The sequence below is a fragment of the Polyodon spathula genome, chromosome 10 (assembly GCF_017654505.1).
Source record: "Polyodon spathula isolate WHYD16114869_AA chromosome 10, ASM1765450v1, whole genome shotgun sequence".
Lineage (NCBI taxonomy): Eukaryota > Metazoa > Chordata > Actinopteri > Acipenseriformes > Polyodontidae > Polyodon > Polyodon spathula.
Genome location: NC_054543.1, coordinates 47,370,609 through 47,384,988, shown reverse-complemented (window position 1 = coordinate 47,384,988; position 14,380 = coordinate 47,370,609). Strand labels below are relative to the sequence as shown.

The 14,380-nt window shown below is 39.0% G+C and overlaps 1 protein-coding gene across 1 annotated transcript in view; it reads right to left on the bottom strand.

The window, feature by feature from the left end:
- LOC121321516 (receptor activity-modifying protein 1-like) overlaps window positions 1-8,326 on the bottom strand; it is a 29,984-nt gene extending 21,658 nt beyond the window's left edge. The window contains exon 1 of the mRNA XM_041260500.1: window positions 7,847-8,326. Within this exon, the coding sequence (XP_041116434.1) occupies window positions 7,847-7,904 (58 nt within the window). The 5' untranslated portion in view covers window positions 7,905-8,326. The remainder of the gene's footprint in view (window positions 1-7,846) is intronic.
- Between the last annotated feature and the right edge of the window lie 6,054 nt (window positions 8,327-14,380).

Here is a 14,380-nt window from a genome sequence, read left to right as displayed (position 1 = left end):
ATCAGTAAAAAACACCTTACAGAACAAAGGTGTTATTTCTTATATCCACTAGGGGCAGTGTGTTGCAGGGGGCAGGTTGCACCAAGTGTACCTGGAGGTTTGATATGATTCTGTGAGCTTGGTTGAGGGTTAGGGTTAGGGTTAGGGTTAGGTTTAGGGTTAGGGTTAGGGTTAGAGGTTAGGGTCAGATGTACCTGGAGGTTTGATATGATTATGTGAGTTGATTGAGGCCACAGGGGTCAGGGTTAGAGGTTAGTGTTAGGGTTGGTGCTGTAAACTAATTACTACCTAACTACCTCCAGCAAGCAATAGTCTTTTAAATGAATATATTGAAGCACATTTAAAGAATGAGTCACCTGGCCCCTGTAGGTTCCCATCACTCTTTTAATTTGTAAAGTCCTAGCCCACATGAGATATCCCTGTTGAGTTGAAGGGCCAATATCGGATTTCTTTCAGTGAAGAGTCATGGATAAAGCCAAAACTCAAAACCTTTCATCAGTAAAGCATGATTGTTTGTGACAGTATGATACTGCCTCAATGAAACAAGGACAGTGTGCCAGACAGTTAAGAATGGATTACACTAGAAATCAATACTCTACTCCTGGAACCAACGCACATACTGCTCATAAAGGGGACTTCAACTGAAACACTTAGAGATTCTGTTTGCTTTAATCAATGGGAAAAGCAAGCTGTAAACATTACAGTATTATATGCAATATCTATCTATCTATCTATCTATCTATCTATCTATCTATCTATCTATCTATCTATCTATCTATCTATCTATCTCTATCTCTATATCTATATCTATAATATCTAGATATAGATTATATCTATAGATATATATATATATATATATATAGACTGTCATTAAGAATAAGCGCCATGCGCCAGCATGAAATCCTAGTCTCCACAGTGCATGTCTTTCAAAGCCCCTCTTCATGTGCTGAGATGCTGAGGCAGCAGTGATAGACAGCTGGTGTTGATGCATACTAACATGCACTGACAGTTAATACATAAGCATGCCCTGTTTTCTCTCACCTGCTTTGGTAATGAACAGTAAAATGGAAAATACATAATCCCAAAATGAAAAGAAACCGATTCAGATTTCAGCATTGGATCATATCCCGCAATATCAAGTGAGCACAGACAGGAGTAACACTTAATGCCAGTCAATAAAAGCTATCTGGGTGGACTGATTGATTCTGACATGCCTTGTTCAAGCGTGGAAACACTTACCCATGTGTCTGTGTGTGCGTGTGTGTTCCTGTTGTATACTGTTAACATGTCCTCCTGGAGGAAGGTTCATTTGGTGATAGTTAACACTATAGAGAGAAGCAGGACAATCTGAGGTAGGATTTATCATGGACAGCTACCTATTGTATATGGGAGCCTCCAGCAACCAGAAGAGACCCCAACTCTGGATACAATTGCAGCTCATTTGGAGGAGAGTTACATGGGGGGGGGGGGAGATAAAGGATAAGCTTCTCCTCCACAAATCCTTCAGTTAGATCTATGTGCTTTTAATCCCTGAATGTTTACCACATGTAATACTGAGCTGAGGGAGAAAGAAACCCCGACATGCTGCAGCCTATCAGAGTGAAAGGAAGCAGCGCATTTGTCATCCACTGACAACACCTTGTAAGTGGTGCCATTGTGTGCAGAGGGCAATGAGCAGTGATGGGCTGTGTGCTCTCAGTGCTGGCAGGGAAGCTTGGCTCGTCATGCCAACTGGGTCATGCATGACTAATACGTGTTCACACTCCACTGTGGGGTAATGAAAGTGACTGGGGGAGGTGAATTATGAGCAAGCACAACACAGGAGGAGGGAGCATGGTACGTGCAACAGAGTGAGCTCTCCTCCCCACTCAGTGCATTTACAAACTGAATGAGAAACCATGTCTTTCCCTGCAACTGCCCTGCACAACAACATCCTGGAAAACAGCTTTTTATTCTACTGCATCGCCGAGCAGCTGCCAGGAAAACACCGGTCAAGGGAGCATGAACTTAGAGGGTCACCAGCCAAGGATTTCAAACCTATATATGAGCAGCATCCTCACAGCACGTGTATACCTGCTGCACTGGAAATGGATTTATAGTGTGGTGGCAGTGAAAATATAGTCTAGCACTCTACACCACTAGAGCAAAAAGATCAATGGGGCTTGGTATTAATAAGATGTGAGAAATACAAGATTTTGAAAGGACTAAAAGTTAACCCACATTGTTAAACTACCTATCTTTCTACTCTGGAATGTAACTGTGGGCTTACAAATCATTTTAACAAAGGTCCCTTCCATTAAAGTTATGTCCCATTATTCATGCCCATTTGAGCAACCTAGCCCATATAGTAAACACATTCAACCTGGCCTATCCCTGATCCAGATGCCAGATCAGTACGTCTGCCCACTTTATAGAATAAAACCATCCGAGTAAGACATGATACAGAGATCAATACAATGAAAAAGCTCATTATCCATAGCAATAATATACAGAAACAAAGGTTTTCAATGAGAAACAAAACCTGTCAGCCAGAAAGAGGAAGTACCGCAATCCAGGAGCTTGGTAGGAAAAGGCTTTTTCCAAATGATCTTGTTTCGAACAAAGGAAACATAGAAACAGTTCTAGAGCTGAACAAGGTCGCCCAGAGGGCATGTGTGGAATCAACAGGTCATGCAGATTACAAAGGTAAAACTCAGGCTGAGAAGAACCTGCATTACCTTAACAAAGCCTGACTGTTGCTCTAATGTTTCTGTAATCGTTTCATAATACGTCTTTAGTGGTTTAACACACCTTGGCAGTCCTATCTGATAACTCTTAATATCATAGTATTGAATAAGCATCTCAGTTCTGTAGGGGTTCATTAAAAGCTCACTCATGGTTGGTGACTGAATGAAGCTTTTTCCTTGTGCTCATGACCCTGTCGAAAAGAAGCGTGTTCCTCCATTCACTGCCTTGCTGATAAAACACAAGAACCTTATTCGCCAGCACCCCAGAAAGCGTACGGATTCGAATGATATTGGACAGTCACTGATAAACTACAACTGAGGCAAAAGTATTAAAACAGGACGACAGGGAATTTATAAAATCCTCCTTTTATGTAGCTATAGCTTTTTTAATTTAGTTCCCCTCTTGTTGTTATGCAGATGGACTTGCTTAGTGTATTCTCTCAGAAGCTGTAAATACCGTCTCTAAAAGCCCTTTTTGTCCTCTGCTTGTAGTCATCAAATTGCCCCACCAGAAGTGTTTGTTCCTTCAGACACATTCCCTTGGTGGAGGTTAGAGAGAGAGAGAGAGAGAGAGAGAGAGAGAGAGAGAGAGAGAGAGAGAGAGAGAGAGAGAGAGAGAGAGAGAGAGAGAGAGAGAGAGAGAGAGAGAGAGAGAGAGAGAGAGAGAGAGAGAGAGATCTAGAAATCCAGTTCCTTGCACACTAGACTTTGAAGGGCCTGGAGCCCTGGTTGTTATTTGTGACATGCTGTCCTGAGACACCCCTGGTCTCTCCCCGAGGTCACCATCACAGGGGCCTCTTCATGCAGTTCAGCTCACTCTCTGAGCAACAGGAGGAATGGGACTCCCTGTCGAAATTCATCAGAGAGCTTGACTCCCTCAGGAGCTCTTCAAATCTCAAAAGCTACCACACTAGTGTGACCTTGCCTGCTCATGATTGCCGTTTCATTTCTGTGTGGTGCCTTGAGACACTGCAGAGAGCTGTAAATACTGAGCATTGCACTGAGACCTGAGTTCAGGCCTGCTGAAGTAAGGTGGCTGTCACTAGCTTGCATTGAAAACACAGATCATGCTTGAGTGAACTATTTCAATGTGCACTGGGTACAGACTTGAAGGGATCGTAGTTTACAAAATAATTGCATATCTCTTACCTGTTGTGCATGTCTGTTCGCTATATACGTCTCAAATGTGCGGTTTTGAAAGAAACCCATATTTTATTTTAAAGAATTAATATCTGGTACCATGCTAGGGTAGAAAACCTCTTGCTCATTTCACCTGGAATAGTTTCTGTTCTGTCATTAACCAACCAACTTGTAATGAGCTGGCATGTCAGCCCATTGAATTGAACAGAAAGGCAAGGACTAGAATAGATGAATGACTTACTCTGTCTTACTGTACTGTATGCTGATGTCAGTACTATTAACTCATCAGCCACTAGGTGGAGATTAACGATCGACATGCTTTCAGTCACATTTTAAAACGCATTTGAGATCTACAGTATGTACCTGATTGAAGTGCGAAACAGGCAAGACTACAGAATGATTTAGTTAACTGCACTCACTTTAAACAGCAGTAGTAAGATTGTGAGATTTGGAACTACAGACACTTCAGCAGCCACTTGCAGCAAGTTGTATTTACAGAAGGCCCGAGGAGAGCAGGCTGTTGACGGGGAAAGTGACCATTCACTGTTTTGACAGCAGAACAATGAGTTATTGTGACTTTGTGATGTCAGAAGAGTATACAATGGCTTTTTTGTTTGTTTTTGTTTTGCATGAGACAGGTTGCCATTATAGGTACATTCCATGGTTTGTTTGCTTTTTGTTGTGACATGAGGAAAACGACCCCAAGCCAGACTTTCACTATAGCTGCCTGGGAGCATGAAGACCAACATGCTCATGGGCTTGAGTAGGACTGAAACCTCATGAAGACTCATCCTGCGCTCCAAAGAGCCGAGTCTCCACAAGGTGACCCACTGGGGATCTCTGCTTGTGCTTTGAAGCTTTGATCTATTCAACACACAACTCCCATACCTCTCACTGTTGTGACATTGAGCATGTGAAAGGATTTTCATTTTTCTGTTTTCAGGACTATATTAATTTGGCAGGGATGCAGAGTTTCATGTGCTTATGGGTTGGACACAAAAGAGCTAGCTGAACAAACACAGGCAAGCAACAAACCTCAACAGCAAGAGCTAGGTAACAATCACACGAGGAAACACAATGGAATCTGAATTTCATTCACTTAATTAAACAGAACACTTTACCATTCACTCCTTACAGTATAACACTGAAGAATGCATAGCCCTTTCATTAAGTTAAACAGGAGATAAGGATCTATTTCTGAAAATGAAAAAAAAAAACTGCATTCCACAATTATTGAGTGTGGAGTCATTGCATCATGATGTCTCATGAAGGCTGTTATAAGATGGGTGAGGAACTTTGCAAATGTCTTTGCATCAGCTAGTTTATATCAGACAGACACGGCTTCACAATGTGATTTGCTATCCTGTTTAATTATTCATATTTAGCTATACATTATAATAATAGAATAGCGTGGTGTAAGATACCAGCTCACTCAATCTCTTTAGTCATTCTGATCTCAGATGGGATAGCTATCACATTGCACTGTACAGCGCCCTATACTATATTATTCTACTGAGGTAAAGGGCGCTTGGACATCACACCAGCACCAACGCATAGGGATTCTATTGGCATTTCATCCTACCCCAGCTCTGCCCGTTCAACTCCGCAAAGGCAACCACTGTGTACGATGTGTACAGACCTCAGTAATGTAGCACCTGCTTCGGTATCAGTGCTGTAGGCTGGCATTGATTTAATCTTCGGAGACACGGAGAAGCTTTTATTTCACGGTTTCTGTTTCACGCAAAATCCCCGTAGTTAATAACCATTTACGGACAAGCATTTCCAATACAGTACATCGACAAAACCGCCAACCAGGTGTCAGCAAATGAACGCAACATTATTGAGTGCAAATAGTAAGTGCACCAAACATGACTGAATCGTTCTTTCTGACGTCAGCTGTGTGGGTAGGGTATATGACTGCATCGATCCGTCACTCAATTATAACCATTGCGACATACCAAAAACATGTACACAGTCTATAGGGGAAAAAAACACCTTATGATAGCATATCTTAAATAAAACAATCAGACATATTTTAAACCAGTCCAAAATATGGCTGTGTGCATTGCAACACCAGAAGCAAACCCATCTGAACTCTTTTTGTATCAAATGAATGTTGGAGTTCTAAGGGAATCAATAGAACAGCAAATTTAATAACAACAAGAAATCTTCTTCGCTACACAATTTAAAAGATGAATACAACATTGATGCCACTGAAATCAACACATATCTACTGGTGACAAAGGCTGTAACACGTGCTCGGCTCTGGAAATATTAACCTTACACCCACTAATATTGAAATATTTTAATTTAACCCAATTAATCAAAATACATTGGTAACTAAACATCATGCCATAATTAGAGACTCCCGTAGTACTATACATCACAATGAATAATAAGCTAAGGAAATAATGGGAGTTGGATAATAAAGAAACACTTTCGGATGAGAACTGGTATAGGGTTTGGAGTATATGCACGGTGAAGGTCAACTCCGGTTAAATTATTACAGCGAGTATATTATGCTATATCCTATATCTATATCCTAAAGAATGTGTGCCTGTGGCTTCAGTGATGTGGCACTGAGAAATTAAAATCTTAGTGGGAAAACATTTTATCCCATATTTCTAAAATAATTGATTCTGATATTTAATTTTCAGCTAGACACCTCACTGCTTTCACAAACTAAACCACTTCCAAATAAATCCGTTTCTCTCTTTCAGTTATAAAGAAAACTGTATTACTGTCCTGGAAAGACTCCAAGCCACCTGCTCTACAACCAAGGAAGAAGTTATTATTAGATAATATAAACTTAGAAAGAATCCCCTATTCTTTAAATAACCAACTTGAACATTTTCAAAACTGGTATAAGGCATCAACTTATCTCACTAATGCTGACATGCATGAATAACCCATGTTACTTATGACTGTAGACTGAGTGATAAAATATGACGTCTAAATATCATTGATACTTAATCTTGTATATGGTAGATAATATACAAGCGCATTTCCCAACTGATTATACTTACCTTTTCCCCAATATATATGTTGTACAATATAAACATAATATTTTACTGCGTTTGATTATATATATATATATAATATAGATATATATATATATAATATATATAGATATTATATATATAATATATATATATATGCGATGGATATTTATTGTACTGCTTTTGAAATTGATCATAAAAACATACAAAAGCAGTTCTTGAATTTGTAGTTCATTGTAGCCACTGAAAGAAGATGTAACTGTAAGTAAACTAAAAGTAATGTTGCAATGGAGAGTGTAATACAGTATTAAATAGTCTGTGTCTGAAGATACATTCGGGATCATGTAGTATACGCTATGTGCGATCTTCTGTATTGTTCCACTTCGTTTGTTCACTTGCGGGGTTGAAAATTCAAATGCGCTTCATACTTTATCAAAATAGAACGTGGAGCAGCTGCTTGCGCCATTCGTAAATGCGTCCGAGTGTTTCTACCTTAACTGTACATGCAATTGAAATACGGTAGGTTCTTACTCCTCGTGTATAGTACAGATACTGTGGAATACATTAGTTTCTCTCCATAAAGCCTCTAAGTGGCAGCCAATGCATAAGACTACAATATTGACAAGTCGGACTGCATGAGTACGACATCCTCTGTCACGGCAAAGACTAAATCACCAACAGGGTACACAGTTAAAATAAATAAATCAAATAAAAGATATTAAGAGACTAAATGCAGCAATGGAAACTTTTAGAAGTCACACCGCCAAAAAAACAAAAAACATAAAAACAAACAAACAAAAAAATCATACTAAAAGAATCATAAAGTATCCCAGCACAAAAACTATAATTTCTGAACTCTGAAAATGTATTATTATAAATAATAATAATAATAATAATAATAATATAATAATAATAATAATAATAATAATAATAACAACATTAGAGTATCGTATTTTTATAGTCTATGATAAAGTAACTTACCTATCACAACCCAAACAAGCACCTGCCGGGTTATGACCGGCGCACTGTCCAATGCCATGATCGCGTTTATTGGGTTTTGATTTGAGTATTGGATTAATTTTAAAAGTTGCAGGTCAAATACCGAATCCAAAGCAAGAGTGGGCTGTCAATTTCGTGAGCTCTGGAAACCCAAAGAAATGAAAAGCCGGCATAATGTCACTTTGCAGAAAACTTAATTTTAAATAAATAAATATACGGTATATATATATTTTCCCATGAAACCGGAGCTGTGAAGAAGAACGTGAACAATAAAAGCTTCCTCCTGTTGTCTGAGAAATGCTTCTCCTTTGATGAAGTGCCGCAGCTGCTGCGCTGTTGAAAGTGCCCCTGTACCCTTTCATAGAGGCTACAGTCCTGTTGCTTTGGACAGAGAGCAGTGCAGCTCAGTTTAGCGCTCTCTGCGAACACCAGTGAAGCGTGAAGCTTGTGGGTGGGTGGGTGGTTAGCTTTGTTTTTGTTCAGTTTTAATAGGAGGAGGCATCTGAGATCAGAGAATTAAGGGTTTGAAAATGCATTGATGGACAACAACCCATTAACAGCGCTTTGTGTGTGTGTGTGTGTGTGTGTGTGTGTGTGTGTGTGTGTGTGTGTGTGTTTATGTAATCCTAAGGTTTCAACTGAAGTACAACACTGAATTGACCTACTGTTGACAAAACAGCTTCACAAATCCTATTGCTTAGTAACTTATATTTGCCTTAATTAAGCTTGGGTTGTGCCCTAATCTTTCAATGGAAACTAAAGAAACTACATATAGAAGATCGTCGCTTCTGACAACAGCAGGAATTATTCCCTGAGCAACAAAAACTCGGATTTATACAAATAATAGCTTTCTAATGCTTGGAAAAAAAATACACCGGAGGTGATTGAAATGAAACCTAAAATCATGTAAAATACATAACCAATAATTGTGTACACTCACATGTATAACGATTATAAACTGCTGAATTCATGTCTAATCAATATAATGTGTTTTAAAACAATAGCTGGGAATGTTTTATTTGTTGTGGAGACTAAAAATATGGAATGTGGGATGTCAAATTCCGAATAACCAAAATTCCAAATGATTTTCCTCATTCATCTTCATTTTTGTTTATTTAGTTTTTTTTCTCCCTATGAGGTTACCTTTTTATGTAAATTATTAAAATTTGACCCAATTGTTTATACATTTTACATAAGATGAAACCGCATATAACAAGCGCATCCGTTCTTAACAGTTAGCTATGTATTCCAAAGTTGTAAGCAAATTAAACAATTCTGTTCAGTATCGCATGCGATTCTACATAAGCCATGTGCCCTTTCTGCTATGCCGCATAAAATATATATAAAGAACCGAACACATCCACAGGTCTCAAGGATAACATCAGTATTTGATCTAAAGCACTGTTCGGCTGATGCCCTAGTCTACAGACATATAAAAGGCAAGTTTGACATTGCTAGAATGTTGTCTTTCAGAATAATGAAAGTTTCCAGAGCTGAGGCTGCAGAAATCCTTCCAATTACAGGGCGACAGTGGCACAATGATGCTAACAGGTACATTTTTTAAACATAATACAAGCAGCTATTCATTTTGCAAGCAGTAATACATTCTGCAATCCGTTATAATTCTGACAAATTAGGATGCCTAATGTACTTTTATATGAATCATCTGAATTACAGATCCGCATTTTTACAATGCAATCCGTTCCACCTTTTATCCAATGAAGAATCATTCTGGAGCCCTCTAGTGGGTTAGTCCCATTAGCTGACCTAGAGAACCAATATCACAGTCCGAAACATTTTCTTATCTTGTAGTTTGTTCTTAAGTAAAACAATATGTGACTCTACTGAAATATTGCTGTGGTTGAGGACTCCAACATCAAAATCTAAACATGTCAGGCAGCCAAAATTATGTCTTCAGGAATCTAGACTGGGAATCTGGCCCTATTCTCCTGCACATTGCTTCAGAGATTTCTTGGATGTGGAAGCACCTGTCAGCCGATCTTCTACCATCAAACGTCTTTCAGGTCTTCTGTCTTACCTGTCACAACTGAAACTGACTTTAAAAAAAAAAAAAGATTTGAGATGAAGCTTTTACATATTCCAGAATGCACATCAGAGATTTACAATTGCATCACAGATGAATAAATCCGGAAAGGGCGAGCCAGTGTGTACACCAGTGCATGCAACAGAATCACTTTGACCACACATCCTTATCTTGCAAGAGGAACTAAACCCCTCGATCACATCTTCTAACAACAAACTGGCGGTGCTAAGACTCGTTTCTGAAAGCATGCGATTTTTCACGCGACCGCCCAGAAGGGTATTCATTTTGGATGCTTGGCTAATCCAAATCCAGTTCTTCTTTCCCTGTCCTCCTAGCAAACATGAGAACTGCTGTGGATTGTCTCCAGACCTTTACCATTCACTCCGTACCATTGCATATGTTTACAAGGACTCATATGTCTGTACACCGGTTATTACATGCATGGTCCAAGTCACACAATTTGAGGACAAGCAGTTTTGAGGACAGCTGAAAGAAAATACACCAGCCTAATATACAAAGCCAAATAAATAAATACATTTACGAACTAGAGACTAGATTAACTGATAGAGTCTCCATAGCAGCACCTTTCACTTACGCTGACAGTGAAGGACTATTTCAACAAATCAACTTATCATTTCTGACAGCTTTGAAAACTGACGTGCAAAAAGGTATTTTTATGGTGCCCTATGGTTTCCAGTTGGAAACCGCTGTTCTTTTCAAAGGGAGCAGAAGTTCAATGAAATGAGTTTACTTGTCAGCTACAAACCACCTTTACACAAAACTTGGAATGTGCCACAGGCAGCAACATGCTGGGTGTTGATTGTTTCGATTTGTCTACACTTCAAAACCACTTTCTTCCAATGCGTGTTTTAATAAGACCCAAAACCAAGTAACAATACTGTACATTAGAAGGGTTATTAGTTACCGGGTCCCCCCCCCCCCCCCCACTAACGTTTTGTTGATGGAAAATGAACGTGCCGTCTATATTAGACACTTCTCTTCCCCAGTCAAAAGGGAGCCGCACCTTTATTAAACAGTAAGGAAGTCTTAAAGCTTTTCTATGCAAAAGGCAACACCTAGTGGTGTTAACAAGTATTTCAATAGGACACCCAGCTTGACTTTTTCCATTTCCCACTGAAATTCTGTGCATTTAGTGCACAAACCCTGGGAAGGTATTAGTTACACATCTCTATGAATTGTTCTACGCAGTTTGGTAGAAAAACAATAGTTCTGAACTGATCTTATGCCCTCCTCTCCCTGAAAAAAAAGGAAACTACCTCAACAAATGAATCCAAGTCAACCACAGAGAAGCCAGCTTATGAATGGAGAACATGTTGTGTATAAAAATGTAAAGATTATTAGGCTCTTTTTTACTGTTCAATCAATATTTTTGTTAAATTGTAAATACACAGCATTTAGAAATAAACAAAAAAAAAAACTTTTTTTTATTCTATTTATTCTGGATATAAATATTAGTAATTAAGTGTTTTGGGATCTCGTAAGTGTTGTCAAAACTGGACTGAAATATTCAACCTCAAAGCTACCCCGCAACTATCAAAACACAAAATACTGTGTAGTATCCAATAATTATTTAAAGCAAGTTAAACCTCAAAACCCATTTTCACAAAGTTACAGTAATGGGGAGTGTCCGATTTGACATATTGCTGGTGTTTCATTGTATCTGTGTGAGTGATACAGTCATGACACTACCATGTTTCATAGAGAAGTCTGTTTGGCAGTATTCACAGTATACGTGAGATTGAAACACTCCACTACTTTTAATGTATGACCAGTCTGGTAAATTCACCTTGATATTTCTGACAAGCCAACCTCGATCTTTTAGCTGGAGGAGAGTGACATTTGTTTGATTTGTGATTCCTATTTTAATAACTGATAACAAGCAACCAAGTAAATGTGCAAATGATATGTACAACAAGGCGACATTTGCGCAGCAGTTTCTGAAGGACCCCTAAACCAGTTACTAAGCAACCTGGCTCAGAGCTTTTAGTATGTCAGTTAACATGCCACAATAAACTGTCAGTGAAAAACAGTATTAAGAACAGTTCATTTAAAAAAAAATATAACAGTAAAACACACACATGGTATTGAAATAATGTTTCACAAACGTTCAGGGACTACCCATCATTTATTTATGTAATAAAAATTGTAGTATTATACCCCTTCAACACAGTGCCCTAACAGAACCTCCAAAATAGTAGCTGCTGTGACCAAATCGCAGCTGCTGGCATCTCTGCAACCGTATACAAGCAAGAACTGTGCAGCAAAGACCATTCTGTATTGACGGCAGCACCCGTGTGGAGTACCTCTGTGCTGGTAGATTTGCTTGCCACAAGCACACTGGCTTCAGAGGCCCTAGCTGAGGTGAAACTTACCCTGAAATCAGCAATAGCGTCAATTATTTGGTTTACTCTGATCGTACAGCCACTTGCAAAATAAATAAAAACAAAATGCACAAACAGTTGTTTACTGACTGTTCACATAATACACAACACAAAACAAAGCAACACAAAATTATATGTACAGCTGTAACACCTGAACAGAGCTGCAGATAGGAGAATGCTAATTCTTAAAGTACATTTTACTTTAGTGCAACTGTTAACGATAACTTATGATAACTTAGGAAAACAAGTGTATCAGTTAAACTTCCACTGGTTCTTAACTTCTTTGCAGAATCTCTTTACTAAGAGCCACCAGATCTTGTAACCCATAAACAGTGGCATAGTTAAAACTCTGAAAATCTCAAAATGCTATGACACAGGAGTCTTGTTTCCATTCTTGGAATGAAAGGACAATCCTTAAACAGTAAAACACTCAGCAAAAAAAAGGAGCAGCAGTTACTTACCGTTTGCGTCACTACACCAGATTCTTCTTCAGCACAGCAGATGTCATCTCCACAATGGTGTTCAAGGGGAGACCACTGAGAAACCCTTTCTTCTCGGCATTCAGCTCTAAAAACGTTTCCACAATTTCCTGTCTGCCAGCTTCAGGGTGAAGCTCCATCAGCCTATCCATGAGCTTGTCGAAGCTGCTTAGCCCTGCATAGTGCTGCGTGAGAAATGTACCAGAGGCCGTCGACATGACCTGGACACACTGCAGCTTCTCGTAATTCCTTCTAAACACCTGAGCACAAACAGAAACGCATTGAGAGGGTCAGGGAGGGTTTCACTACCAACTTCATTATCCCCAGTGTATAGGAAACAAGCTCAGGTGTGTCTTAAACTCAGTGAAACCAGGAATGGATCAAACTGCTCTGCAATGGCTCTTATTTCTATCCTTGGCATGTGCATCTGCAATCTGGCATCCAGCGTGGATGTCAGTAAACAATTACATTTCTTTTTTTTTGTTTTCTTTGAAAGCAGTGCAACTACTACAGAATCACAGCAACACTGATAAGTAAATTTACACTGACATTGTAAATTATATAAGGAACCAGGTATAATATTCATAATAAATAAATAGCAATATACGTCTGATGCACACACATGACTTTGTCGTTTGACTAACGGTTCCACAATTCTGGACTATTTCTATTTAATAGGTGGTTGGTGCAATCTAATGATTACCCAGTGCTGTAACAAGCTCTTAAATCCGGCTGGACTATCCCAGTGGGGTTGATAAAATCAACCCTAACTCAAGACACACGTTTCAATTACCTTGATGAAGAAAAAGGTTTATAATAATAATAATAATCATCACATTTCTTGCTTTGTCAGTGATGGCTGGACCTGCTGATTCTGCGGAATCCAGTGCCTGGTGGTTTTTGTTCAGCTAACAGGTTTAAGGGCCAACAAGAACAAATCCAGTTCACATACTTTGCTTTTTACAAACTGCAACCTCATTGGCTAGGGGTGTTGATTGGCATGACTGCAACCAATTACAATTCTGAATTAAAAGCCGGTGGAATCCACCCCACAATGTGCCTTGAAGACAGTGTTTCCACGTGGTTATATTTTCACTTTCTAGACTTCACTACTGAAAATAGAATGTATGCACGTATGGAGATATTCAACATAAGAAAACGTAGCAAGTGACTTCTTTATTGCAGATTTGTTGATCGATGTACAGTATAGTGTATTTGACTTTTTTTGTGTGTGCATTTGTCAACGAGCATTCAGCAGTTTTGTTTGAATTTGTTGCACAATCAACTGAACCATCAAAGGGGACTCATACACGTTTAAATCACGCTAAATAGGTCACTCCGTCGTGAAAAAATTGGTGCTGTACTCGGGCCTGGGATGTAAACTGGCTGCATGTTGTAGTAATTAACATTGACATTGAGAGGTTGAAGTTGTAATTAAATTAAATCCTGGTCTGGATTCAATCAAAACAGCGGCACTCCCTCAAACCGTATGGCATCGCCATAAAATTGGATTTAATTCAGACTCCTATTAGGCTTAACCCCCACCCAATAAGAGTGGCAGCATTTCAAAAGAAACAATTAAGGAACAAAA